This window comes from Elaeis guineensis, chromosome 7 (assembly GCF_000442705.2).
Source record: "Elaeis guineensis isolate ETL-2024a chromosome 7, EG11, whole genome shotgun sequence".
Classification (NCBI taxonomy): domain Eukaryota; kingdom Viridiplantae; phylum Streptophyta; class Magnoliopsida; order Arecales; family Arecaceae; genus Elaeis; species Elaeis guineensis.
In genome coordinates, this window is record NC_025999.2 from 99759984 (window position 1) to 99780613 (window position 20630).

The following is a 20630-nucleotide window of genomic DNA, read 5'->3' on the forward strand; positions in this document are numbered from 1 at the left end:
ATACGATTGAATTCATTAATATCTAGAGCACAATATAAAATATTCATGGCTTTTGCATTAAGTTAAGTCATTTTCTTGTCAACCTCATCCCATTCTTTTTCTGATTTGGTTGATTTCACACCATCAATTATTTTAATGAATGTATGTGGTCCATTTACTATGATACTCCACATATCATAGTCAAGTGCTTGAATAAAGATTTTCATCCAATTTTTCAATAGGTATAATTTGATTCATTGAAAAGTGAAGGTCGGTTTGTGGACTGCTTCTCGGCTAGTGAAGCACCAACTTGAGTTGTCATAGATCTTTAGCTCTTTGATGGTTAAATCAAAGTAGAGCTAGAGCACTGAGCTCTGATACCATTTGTTGTCCAACTATGCAATCCAAGAGGAGGGGTGAATTAGATTTTTGAAAATTTAAAATTAATCTAGAACCACAAGATTAAGTAATAAAAGCAAGTTAGTTGAAGCGAGTGATTTAAGCAAAGTGAAGATATTAGATGCAAGAGTGTAAGAAGAAAAAGAAAATAAGATAGAGAACAAGTAAGCACACCACAAACAATCAAATTTATAGTGGTTCGGTGCCAACCTTGCTCCTACATCCACTCTCCAACTCTACTTAAGAATTTAAATCCACTAAACTGTATTCAACAAGAATACAACGTCGGTATCTCCGACTCCAGCTATCCCAAACTAAAATACTTATTTTTCGGATACAAGCCACCAAATATAATTCGATTCAAGGTTCGGATCAATCTTTTCACGTTTTAGAATCTTTCCAAAACTAAAGATCAACTCAAAAATAGAGTATAATAGTTAATCACACAGAAATACAAATGTAGCTCCTTTAATGAGCAAATAAAACTTTAAATGCACTTTACACAATAAGAAGGAAGCTTTTTGATTTTTCTCAAGATGGTTGAAGACTTGAATGAGCTCTTGAGGAGTTGGTGAACTTGAAATGAAAGCTTCTTTAACTTCAAGAGGGCTCTTTGCTTAGGGCTGAAATGAATGCTTTAAAAACCTTCTTTATTCCCTCCTTTAAGTGCCTTTTATAGCTTCAAATGATGGTGGAGAGTGATTTGGATAGTTTTAGAGCCGTTGGAGATCATTAAATGAGCATTAAATATGCCAAAACGAGCTGAAAAACTAACCATTACGGAGTTTTTTCATCGTAGGGGTCGACTCATAGGATCGACTCATACACATGAGTCGACTCATGGGGTCGACTTATATGGCACAGAACAGAAAATGATTTTTCTGTAATTTTGGCATGTACAGCAACAGAGGTCGACTCATGCACAGGGATCGACTCAATTGGGTGTGCCAGTCAAAAAACAGCATGCCGTTCAGTCCCATTTGACATGAGTCGACTCATGAGATCGACTCAATTTTATAAATATTATTTTCTTTCAAAATATACATCCAAAAATTATGAAATTTCCTCCAATAGATCATAAATCTTCTATTCTTACTTTTGAGGCTTTCGAATTAGGACTTGATAAATTACGATTTTGCCTCTGAAAAATAATAAATCTTTTTTCAAGCCAAAATAATTAGTAACCCCCTCAAATACTTTGTAATCATCAAAATCAATTCAAAGAGCAACAATCTCCCTCTTTTTGATGATGATAAAATACTTGAGCAAAAGTAGAGTATGACATATATAAGCATTGAACATGAATTTCAAATTTATGAAGATGCATCACTTAAACATCATAGCCAGTTATTTGAATGAAATGCATCATGAGTAGTTTGAAGATCAATTTAAAATTTGCTTATTAGATCATTTGCTTTGAAAATTGTGATAATTTTGGTTCTTTGATACATTTGCTTTGATAATTTTGCTCATTTGCTTTGATAATTTTGCTTATTGCTCTCGATTCTATTTCTCTATTACTTATTGCTCGATCTCATTTTTGATTCTCTACTCTCTCTTTTTGACAGCATCAATTAAGATCTTAAGAGATTTTGAAACGAGTAAAAAAAGGATAACATAAAGGACATATTTTCTCTACTCTCTCTTTTTGATACCATATTTTATTTCTTTACTCTCCCTCTTTCATTGTTTATTTCTCTACTCCCCTTCACTATAGCAATTATAAAAGACATATCAATTTGCTCATTTAGAAGATATTGTATTCATGATATTTCATCACACATATATGAGTCATTTTCATATCTTATAATTAAAATATTTTAATTGATCCCATTCATAAACATTAATCCAAAGACATTCATTAAATTTAAAGCATAAAAAATGTATATATCAAAATGTGACTGAATACATTAAGTCAAAATACATAGATCATACAAAAATCATGGATAACAACTATCCAAGAGTCAATCAGCCAATAAAATACAAAGCCATAAGATAGATCCTAGACAAAAATAAAAAAAAGATTAACTATTCTAGATCTAATAGATGTCATGGCTGGAGTCATCAGAATCAAAGAATCAGAGATATGATGAAGAGATGTAGGATCAAATCTACGGACACAACCTCGACCACGTCTACCTCGATCATGGGTAGAAGTACCGACACGAGTAGAGGGGCGAGAGGATCCTAGAGCTGGGAAGATATGGACTGTGCTGGAAGAAAAGTCTGATGGTGTCCAATTATTTCAAAGCTCTCGATATGGACTGCATCAAAGCACCAATCTGAGTAAAGACAGTCTCACTGGAGCCCCTGATCTCTCTCCTCAAAAAGTCAAATCCACTCTCTAAAACTCCTCGAAGTCTAGCCACCTCTGCAGATAGGTCTGAGACCTCCGTGATGTTCTCTTGTGGTTGGAGATGAGCTAAGGCTAAAACTTATCCCTGCAAATCTAAAATTCTACCTGTCAGTCTCAAAATATATCCCTCAAGCTGCTCAATACGTATGGACTGAGCAGTAAGTATCTGAAAGATGGTAGAGATTGAGGGATTAAAGTCTGATCTGAGTCATCCTGAGATGTCGATCTCTGAGCAAAGACTGAGATGGCAAACTGCTGAGATAAAATGGAGGCAACACGTTGGGATATCATCTCAATCTGATCATCTGCCAGTCTGATATCTGAATGATCTACTCTGCTCCCACACTGTGATACAGAAACATACCTCCTCACAGACTCTGAGGACCAGCCTCGTGATCAGACACGAACTGAATATCTGAAGATGCTTTGTGATCACAAGAAGGTGAAAACAGTCTCTCCTCCTCTGCTCTCTCCTCAGCTGGCTCCTCTGCTCTTTCCTCGACATCCTTTGACCAACCGCCATCAATTTTGAAAAATCCATGCGGTGCAGTGTATGGCAGTTGATGACGTCAGAATGAGACAACCTAGTAACTGCCTCCCCTCAAAACTGACTTCGAACCTTCTAAAGATCAAGGTGAGTGCCATACCAAAAGGCAAGTGAACCTTAGACTTATTTAGGGTCTCTCTCATGGCCTCAATCATCAGAATAGGAAGGTTCAAGGAGGTTTCAGTGATCACATGATACATGATACAAATATCCCTACCGGATAAGAGGTCATGCCTGCCACTCTTAGGGACAAAAAGTTTGGTCACTATGTGAAGTAAAAGTCTCATTTCTTCTGAAAGTATCTTGGCTTCTAATTTATTTAAACTACCAGTAAAAGTTCTGCCTAAGATAGCATTAATTCCTTCTTCTTTAATTGGGAGCTCCATATTAGTATAGCCTTCACAAAGCAAGTGTAGAATTTGTCCTAAATGTAAAGGATCAAGAATAATATCAACACCTTTTACTGTAGACTTTACTGTTCCATTAAAGTAACTTAAATTCAAATAAAATTATCTGGTCAGATCAATATAAGTATTTTCTTTCAATAGACAGTAAAACTTTCATCTTTGATTTTTAATCTTTGATCTAATAGAGAACCCTTCTTTTTCAAAAAACTTGAAATCTATATTTTTCTCAGATTTCACTTTTCGATCAGAGAGAGGTACTTTGCTTGGACTGATTGGGGACTGTGCAGAAGCTGAAGCAGGACCTGGAGCTAGGATTGGAGCAGGAGAGGGCTCAGCTGCTATTCTTTTTCTACTCTCGATCTTTTTCAACCCACGAACAGATTTTTTTCTCTGTGGGAGCTTCATTTTGGGAGCCATTTGGACAAGAAGGACTTGCAAGGAGTTTAGGAGACTAAATGAGATAGAGAGGAAAGGATTCTAGTAGAAAAGTCAAGATTTTGGAGAGGTGAAGCATCGATTTGGAGAAAAGAGGTAGAATCTAGGGCAAGCTCGAACCGTCCAAACGAGAAAGAAAGAGGAGAAGAAGTTGGTTTCTAAACTGACGATTTGAAGGGTGAAAATCGGCAGGAAGAGAGATTTGAGAAAAATCTTCGATTTGAGAGAGAAGAGAGGGAGAGCTTTTGGTTTGGTGGGAAGAAGAAGAAGAAAGCTGAGTCGGCTCAAAGAAAATTTTTCAATAAAAAGAGAGCGCCCGAAGGGTTTGGACAGAATTACAAGTTTACCCTGGGGTAGACCCTGGGGGTCGACTCATGGCACAAAAAAATTCATAAAATGATGAAAAAATTTAAAAAAATTTGAAACTTTGAGAAAAAAATGTCTACCTAGAGATTGATTATGTGAAGTATAGTTTTGAGCTTTTAAGAGAAAAGAAGAGATGTGAATTGAGCTCAACAAATTTGCTTCAATAAATTTTTGGTATTAAGAACTTGGAATTAGAGAGATACTTAAGCTGATGGATCAAGGATTCCTAGTTCTCTTCTAATTTTATAAAATCTATCTTCACTTAAGGTCTTGGTAAAAATGTCAGCCAATTATTTCTCATATATACATAGTCAAGAATTGTATTATTGTTTTGAACATATTCTCTTATGAAATGATGTCTAATTTTAATATATTTTGATCTAGAATGCTGAATTAAATTTTTAGTTAGATTGATAGCACTAATGTTATCACATCTTATGAGAGTTTTATTGTGTTTGATGTCAAAGTCCTCAAGTTGTTGCTTAATCCACAAGATTTGAGCACAATAACTTCCAGCTGCAATGTATTTGACCTCGGTCATAGACAGTGCCACCGAATTTTATTTCTTGCTAAACCAAGAGATTAAGTTAACTCCAAAAAATTGACAAGTTTCACTAGTATTTTTTTTATCTAATCTACATCCAGCAAAATCGATATCTGAATATCCTATTAAGATAATTGATGAGTCCTTAGAATACCATAGTCTTGGAGTTTGTGTATCATTTAAATATCTAAGGATTTTTTTAACTGCATTCAAGTATGATTCTTTTGGATTTGATTGAAAACGAGCATAAAGACAAACACTAAACATAATATCTGATTTACTAGCAGTTAAATACAATAAAGAATCAATTATGCCTCTATAAAATTTTAAGTCTACATTTTTACCTCCTTTATCTTTGTCAAGCTTACATGATGGGCTCATGGGTGTACCAATTACTTTGAAATCCTCCATTCCAAATCTTTTGAGTAGTTCTCTTGTATATTTACTTTGGATGATGGAGATTCCTTCCTTTGTTTGTTTGATTTGGAGTCTGAGGAAGAATATAAGTTCTCCCATCATGCTCATCTCGAACTTCTCTTGCATGAGTTTAGCAAAATCTTGACAAAGAATTTTATTAGTAGATCCAAAAATAATGTCATCAACGTATATTTGTATAACTAAGATATCATCTTGATTTCTTTTAATGAAAAGAGTTATATCTATATTTTTTCTTGAAAAATTATTATTAAGCAAAAATTTACTTAGCCTTTCATACCAAGCCCTATGTGCTTGTTTCAAATCATATAATGCTTTGTTTAATTTAAAAACATGATTAGGAAAAGCATGATTTTCAAAATCAGGAGATTGTTCTACATAAACTTCTTCAGCAATATATCTATTTAGAAAAGCACTTTTGACATCCATTTGGAATAACTTAAAATTCATAAAACAAGCACATGCAAGTAAAAATGTAATTACTTCTAATCTAGCAACAGGTGCAAAGGTCTCATCAAAATCAATTTTCTCTTCTTGATTATAACCCTTTACAATCAATCTTACTTTATTCCTAATTACATTTCCATGTTCATTCAGTTTATTTCTATATATCCATTTTGTGCCAATTACTGGATAATTTTTAGGTCTTAAAACTAAAGTCCATACATTATTTCTTTCGAATTGATTAAGTTCTTCTTGCATTGCATTTATCTAATTGTAATCTTTTTCAGTTTCATCTATGATTTTAGGTTTAAAATAAAAAATAAATGTAAAATAATTGTATGCATCTCTAAGAGAGGAACGAGTTCTTACTCCATGTGTAGGATCACCAATGATCAATTTTTTGAGGTGATTGTGATCATACCTCCATTCTTTAAGTAGATCATTTGAGCCTTGTGGTTGTTCTTTTTGTTCTTCACCTTCATCCTCTTGTTTGTTTTCATGTTCTTCTTTATTTTGAATTGTTGAGTCTTTTAGGGTGATCTCCTTTATCCCTTCTATAAGAGGATCTGCATCATCAATATCTTCATTCTTTTTTGAAGGAAGATCATTAGTTTCATCAAAAACAACATGTATTGACTCCTCTGTAGACCTATCTAACGGAGGTCTCAGGCCCGTTATATATATGTATTGACTCCGTTGGATCTTTGATCTAACAGCTCAAAATAATTTTAATATATATATATATATATAATATTATATATATATTATTCGGGTTTCAGATCTATCAGATATGGATATTAAATATCCAGACCCTATCCGTTTACATGATGGTTTATCTGATCCGGATCCGGATCCAAATAAATGGATCCAATACTAATACCAAACCTGGATACATGGGGTAAATACCCACAGATCTCAGACCAGGACCCGGCCTGTTGACAGCACTAGTGGGATCTATAGCAGCGGTTATACATAACCCTGCCATAAGTTAGATATATGGCAGTGGTTATACGTAATCGCTGCTATAGAGCGGTTATGCGTAATCGCTGCTATAGAGCGGTTGTGCGTAATCGCTGCTATAGGCTTGAGATGTGACAGTGATTAATTAACCGCTATCATATGTTGGACCTATGGCAGTGGTTATAACCGCGATCATAGGTTGAACCTATGGCAGTGGTTACATATAACCGTTGTCATATGTTCGATCTATAGCAGCAGTTACATATAACTGCAGACATATAACCATGGCCATATCTCAAACCTATGGCACTGATTACTTATAACCACTTTTATACCATTATGACAGCAGTTACTTGCCCGCTGCAATAGACCTATAGTAGCGGTTATTAAGCAATCGCTGCTATAGGACCTAAATATAAATTTTTTCATATTTTTATCAGAATATGGTATAATTTTAGAATTTAAAGTCCATCTTCACCATTCATTATCTAAATAATTATCGTTAGAGTGTCGTTACAAAAGACTGCCTCAATCCGATAGCCCTAGCTATGTCGATCAATAAAATTTGATTTTGACAGTCACAAATGACTGCATGATGATTTGATAGATAAAGACCACCAATGGATCTAAAAATTTACAATGATGATTTCGATGATATTTGCAACATACTATCAAAATTTCACTTCAATTGAACATCATTATCATGGTCAATTTAACATAGGATGATTTCAGCTGTTAAATAAAAAAAGAGTGATCTAAAAGTCAAACAATGATTATAAAATAATTTTTTAGATAAATAATTTTTACTACTATTTTAATTATTTATACGGTGGGAATCATAAAATTCAAACCGTGCCTATATGAATCATCTACGTTAAGCAGATCTTATAAAAGTACAAGCATAATTATTTAAGGACTTTAAGAATAAGTATCAAGAGACATAAAGTTTTGGATCGTTCATATACGTGCGGTTTGAATTTTATGATCACAATCGTACAAATAATTAAAGTAGTAACAAAGATCGTTTATTTAAAAAATTATCTTATACGCACGATCCCACATGCATGCCGTATGTGTGGAATCGCTAGCATCAGATCATGATGAAGTACGATCAGGAGGGGATGTCAGTAGGGGAGATCGTGCAGCAAATGCATTCCTTTTTTGGTGTGCTTGTGAGGTATCCGACATCATTCCCATACTGCCCGTAGACTAACGATTGATAGACGCTGGTGTCAAGGATCGGGTATGGGAGGAGATTTGGATAAATATATCTTTTATATATATATATACATACATATATATATATATATATACATATATATATATATATATATATATATACATATATATATATATATATGCATGTGATATATTTGCACTATGTTTGATTATAATAATTTCGTAACAGACTTCTGATAACTTTGTACAGAGGAGGTATGACTTTTCAGATTATGAGAGAGCTCGAGATGTCCGATTGTAGAAGATTAGGAAGTTGTACTGAAACTACAACATCAAGCTCCACAAAAGGTGGCTGGAGCATCATAAGAATATAGAGGAGGAGCTTGTTCTTTGGATTCAGAACTGTTCCTTGAGTTAGTGGGAGGGGATGGTCATGTATTGGAGGAGCTAGGAGTTCTAGGTTTAATTTGTAACTTATAAATTTTTTATTATACTGATAATTATATTTGATTTTAACTTATATAATTTAAATACTTTTTAGGCTGTATCTCATTAGAACCGGAAGAACTGGACTGCTCAAGAGTACACGCACACTTGGTCGTGAGTCTATGGCTAGTCGTGTGCATAGAGAGGTAATAAATTTTAATCCTTTAGTTTACAAGTTATTGAATTGTTGTTTTTGCATATTTCTAGCAAGCTGATTAATTGTTATAGTTAACGAGAAAGGAGGTGATGTCTAGCTGTAGTGACATCTTCCGATCAAGTCATATGAACAAAAAGGGCAGGCCGATGAACGTCGCGATTGAGAGAATTTTTGTAAATAATAACTGAAGTATGATTAGTATGATTAGTGTTATAGTATTTTTTTATAAAATTTTATTTAAATTTATAATTATAGGAGCAGTTAGATGTGCTTGCGAGTGAGGATCCTGACATCTCTGGCTCCTATGATCATCTGTCTCAGGTCTTGGGACCTGAGCACTCTGAAAGGATTCATTATAGGCCAGGACATATGCCGACAAGCTATTGGTCTGAGGCGAGCATCTCCTCATATGCTTCCGGGGTCATCAGTCGGGAGTAGCTTAATGAGATCTTGACGCAGCCAGTTCAGGCTCAGAAGAGTGCATTTTAGGCTGAGGAGCGCGTATCTTAGCTACAGAGCGTCACATCCGCTATGGTGACATAATTATCCGCTCATCTTAGAGCTGATTTTTCAAGCATTCAGGATATGTTGGCTAGCATTTCAACTCCAGCCCCTCTAGCTCCTGCTACAGTCCCTTTCGATCCTACTTCAGCCCCTCTCTGTGATGACGAGATACTTGGAGAGGAGGATTTTGATTTGCTTAATTTTTGATGTATTTTATTTTTATTTAAAAAATATTGTAATACAATTTGAGTAATACAATTTGAGTATTTAAGAAATATTATGTTTGTTATTGAGTTTTATGTAAAATTTTTAGTTTTTGTAAGTTTTAGTCCGAGTAATTATATATTGAACTGCGTCTATCAGGTAAAAAAATGATAAAAAATAATAATTTTAATTTTTTTTGCTAGTCAACAGGCTATGGCAGCGATTGCGCAACCACTGCCGTAGCTGTGCTAACCGCTATTATAGTTTTGTGCCAACTGCTGCCAAAATTTATGACATTGATTGACAAACCGCTGCCGTATATCTATAGCAGCAATTGTAAAATTGCTGCCGTTATTTGAAATATGACAACAATATTGTAACCGCTGTTATAAAAATCTAAAGCAGCGATTGTAGAACCACTGTTATAAAATGGCTATAGCAGCAGTTATATAGCAGTAATTGAGTAACCGTTGCTGTATCCTATATATAGCAGCGATTACAGCAACTGCTGCAACAACCGCTGCTATAAACCAACGGTGATGGTGACAGTGGCAGCGGTTACGAAATCGCTACCATAGGGTATAACGGCGGTCTTTTTGGCTATGGTGCTACCGTAACCTTTTTCTATAGTAGTACAGATCGGTACAAATTTTAAAAAATATATACATTAGATAACAGGCACCTCTCACTTAATTTTGAATTATATATATATATATTTTTGAATATTCAAATTTATATGATTATTTTTTTAAATTGATATATGTATATCCTCATAAATTATTAGTTGCATATGTATTTATATAATTTTTTTCATATCTATCTATAAAAATATTTTAATTATTTTAATTTTAAATTATTAATTTTTTTAATAATGCTAGGTGATGTGGCTATATATAAAAAATTTATATTTTTATATATATATATATATATATATATATATATATATATATATATATATGTTTGTAGAAAAAAATTTAATTATTTAAATAATAGATGGTATTTTTGATGTATAAGATGGTGATGGGTGATGTGGTGGGTGACTATTGAACCGGTCCACTGGACCCGATCCTTCCGCTAGTTAGACCACCGGGGATACTCAAACACGAGGCCACGTGTCGCGAGGCACCCAAGCAGTCGTCGGGGCGTGAGCGCCGCCCGCTTCGGCTTACCCCTATATAAGCTGCCTCCCATCGACGGCTCTTCTTTCCCCGACGGAACGCGAACCATTGCCTTCCCTTGTCGCCAAACGCCGCGGCTCTTCGAGGCGAGTTCTCGCTTCCTTTTCTCTTCTCTTCTCTTCTCTCCTCTTCTGTAACGTCAGATGTCATCAGATTGCCGCTTCTTTTACCTTCTCTTATCGCCCTCCTAGGGTTTTGTCGTTCGCCAAAATTGGGTCTTGGACTTTTCGCGATCATTTAGGGTTTCGATTTTTCTCTTTTAACTCATGGATTTTTTCAAAGGGATTTCGTTTCTTGTGTATTGCTAATTGGAATGTGGGTCTTCTTTGTGTCTGTAATTTTGTGGGTTTTCTGATGGACTTTTTAACGCCAATCATTTCAACATTTGAAGTGCCTAGGGTTTTGTATATATGGTTACTTGAATTGTTATAGGAATCAAGAAGATCACGTGTTGGCTTGTTTTGCCATTATTTCTTCATTTTTTTTAAAATTTTGTTTACGTTATTTTACTCAGAGGGTTTGCTGTTAATTTGGTCGGATCTCATCTTGAGAAATTGCTTATTATTATTATTTTTAATTTTAATTAGGAGTAGAAGCAGTACATGACTTTATTCCCAGTGCTCGTAATTTCTAAGTAGTTTCAATTTATCGGTCACGAAGGAGTAAGATTGCCTTTACTGGGAAAACTTGAACTGATTTTGGTAGTTGAAATGCCTAGAATACTTATAGGCATCATGTTAATTCTCATCAGATCGCCACTTTCTTTTCCTTTATCTTGTTGCCCTTCTAGGTTCTCATTGGCGAATTTGGGTCCTCGACTGTAATTACAGGCTTTTTTTTCCTCTGGGTTCCCTGGGTTACTAGTTCAAATTTAGGTCCTTGTCTGTGTCCACGATTTTGTAAATTTTTTTTTTTTTTTGGACAATTATTTCAAGGTTTGAAGCATCTAGGGTTTTATATATCTGGTTACTTGAGTTGTCTTCCCAGAAGACATCTTGGGATAGTTGAAGAGGACCTCGTGGTTTCGGAGCAGACACGGCCTGTTTATCCCACATTTTTTTTTTCGTATGCAATTTGACTGATGGGGCTGTAGAGCTGGTTAGGTCGCAGTGGGGCAATTTGTCATCACCATCATTTTAATTGTTAGGAAAATAATTTAAAATTATATTTTTAGTTATTGTAGCTAGGTTGCATTTAATGGGCATGGAATAATAAGATTGCCTTTATCTGGTCTGGAAATCTAAAACCATGCTTGGGTAGTTGAGAGGAGCAGAATGCTTGAAGGCATCATATCTAAGGCTATGTGGGGGCGGTACAAGGTACCTGATATGCTATTGTCATATCAAGCATGTCCAATCTCATGAAATGTAACTAATGGTCCCACATGCATTTAAACTTTTTCCCTGAGAATGGCAAAGCATGTACATTAGTAACTGTTCTATCATGGACACCCTCATCATAAACAACGCTTTGGTAAAGATTTATATGACTCGAATGAAACAGAGATTCTTTGACATTGGTCTATATATTACATTTTGCTTCCTCTATGTTATTTTTTTCAATTTCTCTAAACATGTTTTGTTTTCATATTTTGATGGCTGAAAGAAATGATGCCCAAAAAACATGGAGTTCATCCAGTATTGCTATGGTACTTTGTTATTTATGGTATCTTTGTTCTTTATATGGTAGAGCCAGGATTTTTGATATGGTATCTTTGTTTTTGCATTCAAACATATCTCCAATATGATGTAAATCAATAACAAGATGTAATTATTGTACAGTAGAGATGACAAGTTTCTAGATCCACTTCTGTAGTATTGCAAATCATCCCTAGTTTTTTTTCTCATTTATCTCATTAAATACTCCTTTAATTATTTTATAGACTTCTATATGTTCTGTTTTGTGAAGTATAAGGTTTTAAAATAATTACATGTTTTGCAGCCTTGTTTAATTTAAAGAAGGTTCTACTTGAATGATTGCATTTATAATAGAAAAAACTTCACTATAAAAATTCGTTTGTTCATAAGGATGATTTGTATATACATTATCAAAAAAAAAAAAAAAAGAAGGGTAGGCATGGCATTTGATAACAAGTTAAAAGAGAGTTTTTTTTTTTTCCTTTTAGCCAGAGGATCATTTCCGTTTGTGAGGAGGCATGCTGTAATTGACCTTAATTTGGTAATGGTGACCAATATTCAAAGTGTTGACTGAGACTAAGAAGGATTTAAAATTGGTAGAGCTTTGGTAGGCTAAAGTGCCTAAAACTGATTATAGGTGTGAAGTCTAATAAATACTTGTATGCTGTTTTCGCTTTTTTCTTTATTTTGTCACGCATGGTTGGCTAAGTAATGTCATTTTTTTTTGTAGGGGGGATTAAAAGAGAGATAAAACTTCATGTGTGATGAAAGATTTAACATGTTTTTTCTAAGATCTGAGATCGTTGGAAGAATTTGGTTGTTCGAGTTTTAAACATTTGGAGAAATCTAACCAATTTTTGGTTTGAAATCTTTATATGAGGAAAGTGTAAAAATAGTTTGTGAATTGTGGGGTAGATTGTATCCGCTTGAAGAATGAATAATTTGGATTTGAGCTCAAACTTCTTGAGATTTGAGCTCAGATCTTAATTGTTCAAATTGTTATATTTTACTTTTTAAGAAGATAAAATAATATGTCATGTATAATTATGTGCTTTATTTTGTCTCAAAGCTTATGTTGCATATACTTGGCAGGCGTTTGAGGGTGTGGGAATGTGTGCAGTTGTCAGATCCTTCTAGTGCTAAACACTCATGTGAAATCTCATACCTTTACTCATTTCTACATGTCAGGTGTGGGTGCTTTAGTTAGAGCAAAGTTCTGGCTAATGTAGCTTGAAACCACCAAAACTATATAAAATATTTCGGATAATGCAGTATGCTAAAATGGTATCTAGTATAATCTCTTGACCTATTCAATTTTTATATCTTTGTTTTGATTTTTCCTTTTTTCCTCCGCATGTATGTGTTTGTGCAAGAATGCATGAATACGTGGATGTTTTGTGCGCAAGCATACATTTTTAATATTACTGCCAAAATTGTTGTATTTGTGCATGCATGCATGCTTTTAATCTGAAATTTTGAAATTGTAGTCATAGCTGCCAATGCTAGGACTGATCCTGCTGAAAATGAAATATGTTTGGCTTAATAGAAATTAAAACCATGTTTTTTGAACTTTGATGTTGAGGATTTAGGAACTAGATGAACATGGGTGCGTCAGGTTGTGCCTATCGATTTTGATCAGTAATTCATACGATTTTGTACTGCTATTAAGAATTAGGTATGTGGTAGTGAAAGTTTTGTCGCTGAAGGGGAAGCAATTATTATGAGTGTGAATATGTTCAGTTTTAAGGAAGAGGCATATATATGAAATGGAGAAGCTAAGACTCTCTAGAAATGTTTAATCAGTGTGCTATTTGATGTCTTAAAAGCTCATTTATTGGTAACTTTTATTTAACCATATTTCTATGATCCTAAAATTAGATTAAGAAAATTGAGAAGGATGATACCAACTTTTTGGGCTAGAAATGACTAGAATACATGGTAGCAATATGTTATAGTCCCATGTCGATTGGTGAGGGGGTGTCGCATGGGTTATAAACCTGGGCTGCTCCTCCACACAATAGCTTGAGCTTTTGTTTTTTTCCTGGCTGAGTCTGAGTTAGGTGGTATTAGAGCGAGGCCTGGTATATCGGAGCCTTATCAATCATGTGGGTCCCTCACTAGGGATACTTGGGCTGCTCGCATAGGACTTGGGCCATGTATGGGCCCCTTTCAAGTCGGAGCCTGTGCATGATGAGTGTGTCTTGAGGTTGGGTAGGGGAGATTGTCAAAGTTCCACATTGCCTAATGAGGGGCGTCATGTGGGTTTATAACCTTGAGTAGTCCTCCACCCAATAGCCTAAGCTTTTTGTGCTGTGAGTCCATGACAAATAGACGCTAGTACACCACCATGTGACTTGTAAATATGTAGGAGTGGACTAGAAATGACTTTTATCTGTGGAAGTTGGCACTTGACATAGAAGTTTCCTCCATTTAATGGCTGGAATACCATATTTGTATATCAGGAAGTTAGGATAACCATTATTTTTGAAAGACTTCCTAAATAATAAAAGGGCTGACCAGGTGACCAAGTAGTACCTAGGCAGGCACTGAGAGCATAACGTGGCTCAAAAATAGTATATTAAAAATATTAGAATGAAGAGAAATTCTACAAATGAAATGTATCATATTAAATTATATGTAGTTTGTGCATTGCAAGTGTCAGCTCGGCAGCATCCCACACTAATAAAGTAACATTATTTTTCGTCCTTAAATATGGTACAAAAGCCAAGATGAGTGTGTATGCTGCCCTGCGTTGGCGGATCATCTTTGAAAAGTGTGGTAATAATAAGTTGGTCAAGTCAAATTTAAATCGAAGGATGTAAGACAAGTGAGCAGCTTTATCTGTCATAAAACATGAAATTAACAAATATAAGACAAATGAGCATCTTTATCTGTCATAAAACATGGAAGCAAAGCAAATTTCCTTATCGGAGATGTGAACCCAAGTCTTTTGGGGAAGAATTGAAGTAAGAGCCAAGAGAGGTCTTTACTTGGAAAATTGTTTTTATTGCTATTCTACTAGGGGAAAAAGAATTGATTTGTATAAGCGATTTTGATCACTGTTGTCAAGACCAGGATTTAAATCATCCGAAGAGTGGATCAGATTTGGATTGAACTGCGGATTGTTAGATTTTTTTCTGATTTGTTCCAAAAAAATATAAAGAAATTGATAAAAGGTTGGAAGTTTATTGCTATTCTACTAGTGGAAAAAGAACTGATTTGTATGTATGGTTTTGGTCGCTGTTGTCAAGACCAGGATTTAAATCATACTCAGAAGAGTGTATCAGATTGTTAGATTTTCTCTGATTTCTTCCAAAAAAATATAAAGAAATCTATGAAAGGTTGGAAGCATAAGTCTATGCAAACTAAATGATAGGAAAATTAAATAATTGCATATGAACGATAAAGGTCTGCTTTATTGCATCATACACCTAGTTATAGCAACATTCAACCAAAAAAAGGCGTGATGTCAGACTCAGATGCAAAACCATAATAAATAAATTTTTTCTTCCTCATCCTAGGCATCATAAGGGTGAGCTTTGTGCTCCTAAAGACCAAATAAACCATAATTCTGAATTTGCTTTGCGGTATAATATTGCAGTAAAAGAAAGAATCATATCTCTACAGAGGATTTTGCATTTAACTTTCTATGCTTCAGAACTCTTAATATTCATTTTCTTAGATCCTAAAATAGATGCTGTCCACATGCGTTCAAGGTTTTATTAGTGATGAATAGGTCATTATAAAAGTCAAGAAACCAATAAATGATTCTATTGCATCTGGATTAACCAGAACCAGGGATGAGATCCAAATTGTTTGGGTATTTTGATCTGGATCACGAGTCCTAGATTGCGGATTTTAAGATGCTGACAGCAATGATTTCAATGGCATTTAAAATGTAAATTCTAATCTTTTGAAACTTATGGTCTATTTCAAATATGAAAGACTAGGTAACTTATCCTTTTCTTGTACTTGCTTTTTTTTATTTTCAGTGATACCGAAGCAGAAAGAGAGTTAAATCATGGGGAAGAGGAAGTCCAGGGCGAAGCCACCTCCTAAGAAGCGAATGGACAAACTTGATACTGTCTTTTGTTGCCCATTCTGCAACCATGGGAGTAGCGTTGAATGTCGGATGTAAGCATCATCCTCTGTTGCATTCCTGTTGATGGTCTATGGTAGATTTAAGTGTAAAGGAAGCATTTGTACTGCACATCTTCTACACTCCACGTTGACATTGAATATTAGTCTTTCTTTTGATTCTTTCAAACCCCAACAACACGCACAGATGAAGTGTTTGGCTTGATGTACATAGTGGCAAGCAACAAGAAGGTTTGTTAGCATAGAGTAGAATTGTGCAATGATGTTATTTTCTGAAAAGGACATGATCGTTATTTGTTCATTCATTCATATGCTTTTGCAGTGACATGAAAAATTTGATTGGGGAGGCTGCATGCCGGATTTGTCAAGAAAGTTTCAGCACTACTATCACTGGTATGAGTTATATTTCCTGATTGGAAAGAGATATATGGGACATGACTTTTCTTTTTTTTCCAAAGAAAAAAGAAAATAAAATGGTAAATGGTAAGCGGAAGTTTGAATTTACTATAATTATCTAATTTCCAGCTAATATTCAAACCTTATCATGGAGTCATAAATGTATAGAACCATTACCAATTTTGAGTATTTCTCAAAGATTTCTGAGTCAACTTGAACTGGATCTAGGCTTATCAAGCAAAGGGAAGAAGTATGCACGCATGCACATGTGTACACACACAGAGATTATATATATATATATATATATATATATATATGTGCGTGTGCGTGTGTGCGTGCGCGCGCGCACGCGCGTTTGTATATATGTATGGAGAGAGAAGTAGATTAGGATTGTGGTTGAGTGTATTTTTATTCAGATCTTGTCGGGTCATGATTGGATGATGACGGTCTAACATCAATGATCCGAGCTATTGGATGTGATATACTATATCTAAACTACTTATATATATATATATATATATATATATATATATATGTATATAAATGTATATATGTGCATTTGCATATATGTATGGAGAGAGAAGTAGATTAGGATATGGTCGAGTGTATTTTTGTTCAGATCTTGTCAAGTCATGATTGGATGATGACGGTCTAACATCAATGATCCAAACTATTGGATATGATATACTATATCTAAACTGCTTATATATATATATATATATATATATATATATATATATATATATATATATATATATATATGGGTTAATTACCTAAAAAATTTTGTACTTTTTCGAAATTTTTAATTTTAGCATAATCTTTTAATTTTTTCAATCAAATATGTGTATTATATAATTTGTTGCATTGTTGGTCCGTCGTCGACCGGTGTTGAAGTTAGATATATATATATATATATATATATATATATATGGGTTAATTACCTAAAAAATTCTGTACTTTTTCGGGATTTTCAATTTTAGCATAATCTTTTAATTTTTTCAATCAAATATGTGTATTATATAATTTGTTGCACTGTTGGTCCGTCGTCAATCGGTGTTGAAGTTAGCCGTTAAGATGCTAATGTCGAATGCACGGTGTCAACCTCCTATCTGATGTGTTATCTTATAAGGATGACGTGTTATCCACATTATTAAGCACGAGAGAATGATGTGTTATCCTTTGCCTTTTGAACTCTCTGCCAAACGTCGACGGCTATCGCCATCGAGATTAGCACTCGTGGGGCAGAAACCCCACCCTTGACTTGGCGCCATCGAAGACCACTCGAAAACTTTACTGCTAGATGATATCGATGATGGACACCTCGCTCTTAATTTCGGCAAAAGCGAAGCAGAAGGTCCCCTTGGTGTCCCCGCCGGCGTTGGGCGGTCTGCGGAGGCACCCCAGTTTCGGAACGACGATGCCTGCCCGGCCTTCCATTCCCACAGTGGCGCTACCACCTGCGACTCCTATGTTCACATCGCAATGACCCTCAATTCCTACTACCTTTGTGGCTTCGTCGCCGCCATCTTCTTCCTCCTCAAACATGCCTCCTGCCCCAAATCTCTCTTCTTCCACTTCATTGCCTCCGCTGGCCCCTCCTCCTCTGACCTCCACCGCATTATTCGCTCCGTTTTCCCTTCTCTTCGCTTCAAGATCTATCCATTCTGGGAGAAATTGGTCTGCGGCCTTATCTCCATTTCTGTGCGGGAGGCCTTGGAGAACCCCCTCAACTACGCCTGTAGCTACCTCGCCGACCTCCTCGAGCCCTGCATCGAGCAGGTCATCTACCTCGACTTTGATTTCATTGTCGTCGACGACATCCGCCGCCTCTGGGAGACGTGCCTCCTGGAGGCGGCTGTGATCGTCGCGTCGAAATACTGCCATGCCAACTTTAGTTGCTACTTCATGGAGTTTTGGGAGAGCTAGGATGGGCAGAGGGTTTTCTACGGGCGGCGGAGGCCGCCGTGCTACGTTAATACTGGGGTGATGGTGATGGACCTAGCACGGTGGCGGGTCGGGGAGTACCGCCAGAAGATCGAGCCCTGGATGAAGGTGCAAAGAATGAGGCGGATCTACAATCTGAAATCACTACTGCTGTTCTTGCGGGTGTTCGCCAGCGAGGTGGAGGGGGGTGGACTATCGTTGGAACCAGCATGGCCTCGGCGGTGACAACTTGTTCGAGAACTGTCGGTCGCTCCATCGAGGGCATCTGGCGACGTCGAGTCGGTGGCATACAAGACTAGGTAGAGGCACCTCATAGGGGATGGCAGCGTAAGAGCAGGATCGATGGCGATCGAAGATGGGGTCCTTCCTTCCCACTGAGATTCTGACTCATTTTGAATAATTTAATCAAATTTTACACCTCATTTTCACATCAGCATCTTAACGGCTCACTTCAACATCGATTGATGGTAGGCCAATATTGCAACAAATTATATATAGTACATATACTTGATTAAAAAAATTAAAAGGGCTATGCTAAAATTAAAAATCCCTAAAAAATATGAGATTTTTTAGGTAATTAACCCCATGTATATATATGTGTGTGTGTGTGAACAGATTTGGGTAAGATCGATCGGATTTGGACTCGGATTCGATCGGATTAAAATTGGACAATAGGAGTCCTACATGAATGATCAAAGCCGTTGGATATCATCTACTATCCGAAAAGTGTTTACACACCAAGAATTATATGATTTGAATATTCCTAGCTTATGCTTTAAGTGATTAAAAGATACATTTAACTTAATTTTATTTAGACTATCCAATTTTTGACTACTTGATGTATAGGTTAGGAGTTTTCAAATCATATGATTTTTAGTATACAAGTAGTTTTGAGGTATTAGATCATATTCAACGGTTTGGATCATGGATGTAGAATCTCTATTATAGAGTTTTGATCTGATCGGATCTAAATTCAAATTTGATCGATTTGATTCTAGTTTGGCTCTACACACACGCACACGCGTGCACACACATATCATATATATTGTTTCGTAAATTACATCCAATAGCTAAACACGTGCACACACATCATATATATTGTTTCGTAAATTACATCCAATAGCTAAGCTCATTGTGTTGGATCCTATTGTCCTATCAGTCATCATTAAATTGTCAAAAATATGGTTAGTAACTTTCTTCTTCTTCTTCTTCTTCTTCTTCTTTTTTTTTTTTTTTGTGCAGCATTGACCGAGCCAATTGACATGTAAGTTAATGATCCTATGGTGTATCAGTTCTTTTGTTGGTAGTTTGATGGATATGAAATGAGAATATTCTGACTGAAAAAGATCTTTATGTTGCAGATACAGTGAATGGATAGATGAATGTGAACGTGTCAACAACCTTGAAGATGATGCTGCCTAAGCATCTAGTTTGGATGGGTTAGTGAAGCAAGGAAGCCGATGTAAAATTTATCTAATAATATATGCTTGACCATAGGCATCAAATGTTCATGAAATCATTTGAATCAGAGAACTTTGCAATAGTGGAAAGACAGAGAACCTCGCAATAGTGGAAGACAGCAGAGATACTTGTTTATTGTACCCTTGAATGTATGAGGGGGTACGAGGATATTGTAGCTGTATGAGTGCCTGTAATGTTTCTCTGGTGCTTGTTTAATAGTAGAATGCAAGGACGGGACTCAGTATAAAATATCTACTATGTTTGTAAAATTTGATTTAATATGCTCACGTATAATATATGGAACACTAACACCAACAGCATCAACGCAAGGAAAATGTTGAGATAAATGGATCTCTATTGAAGCTTCACTATCTAATTTAGTTTGCGGCCTAGGAATGCTTGAAGCAGGAGATAGATCATTGTCAATAACTTCATGACTATACTTCTTATAACGTCATGATAATTACTTTTAGAATAATTATTGGCAATAAAGCATTTTGGATATGAAGCAAAG

General features: G+C 35.5%; 1 protein-coding gene and 1 pseudogene across 4 annotated transcripts; both read left to right on the top strand.

Moving 5' to 3' along the window:
* Positions 1-10522: 10522 nt before the first annotated feature.
* On the top strand, positions 10523-20385 carry LOC105048089 (transcription elongation factor 1 homolog). Of its 4 annotated transcripts, none has more exons than XM_010927279.4 (6): positions 10602-10666; positions 13310-13368; positions 16210-16351; positions 16638-16708; positions 19898-19919; positions 20017-20385. In XM_010927279.4, exons 3-6 carry the CDS (start codon positions 16239-16241, stop codon positions 20075-20077), a joined length of 267 nt encoding a protein of 88 aa, XP_010925581.1. In that variant the 5' UTR covers positions 10602-10666; positions 13310-13368; positions 16210-16238; the 3' UTR covers positions 20078-20385. The 4 variants fall into 4 exon arrangements, with proteins under 4 accessions (XP_010925579.1, XP_010925581.1, XP_010925580.1 ...); XM_010927278.4 differs by having other exon boundaries at positions 10605-10666; positions 13310-13405; XM_010927277.4 differs by lacking the exon at positions 13310-13368 and having other exon boundaries at positions 10523-10666.
* On the top strand, positions 17972-19886 carry LOC109506120 (probable galacturonosyltransferase-like 9; annotated as a pseudogene).
* Positions 20386-20630: the final 245 nt, after the last annotated feature.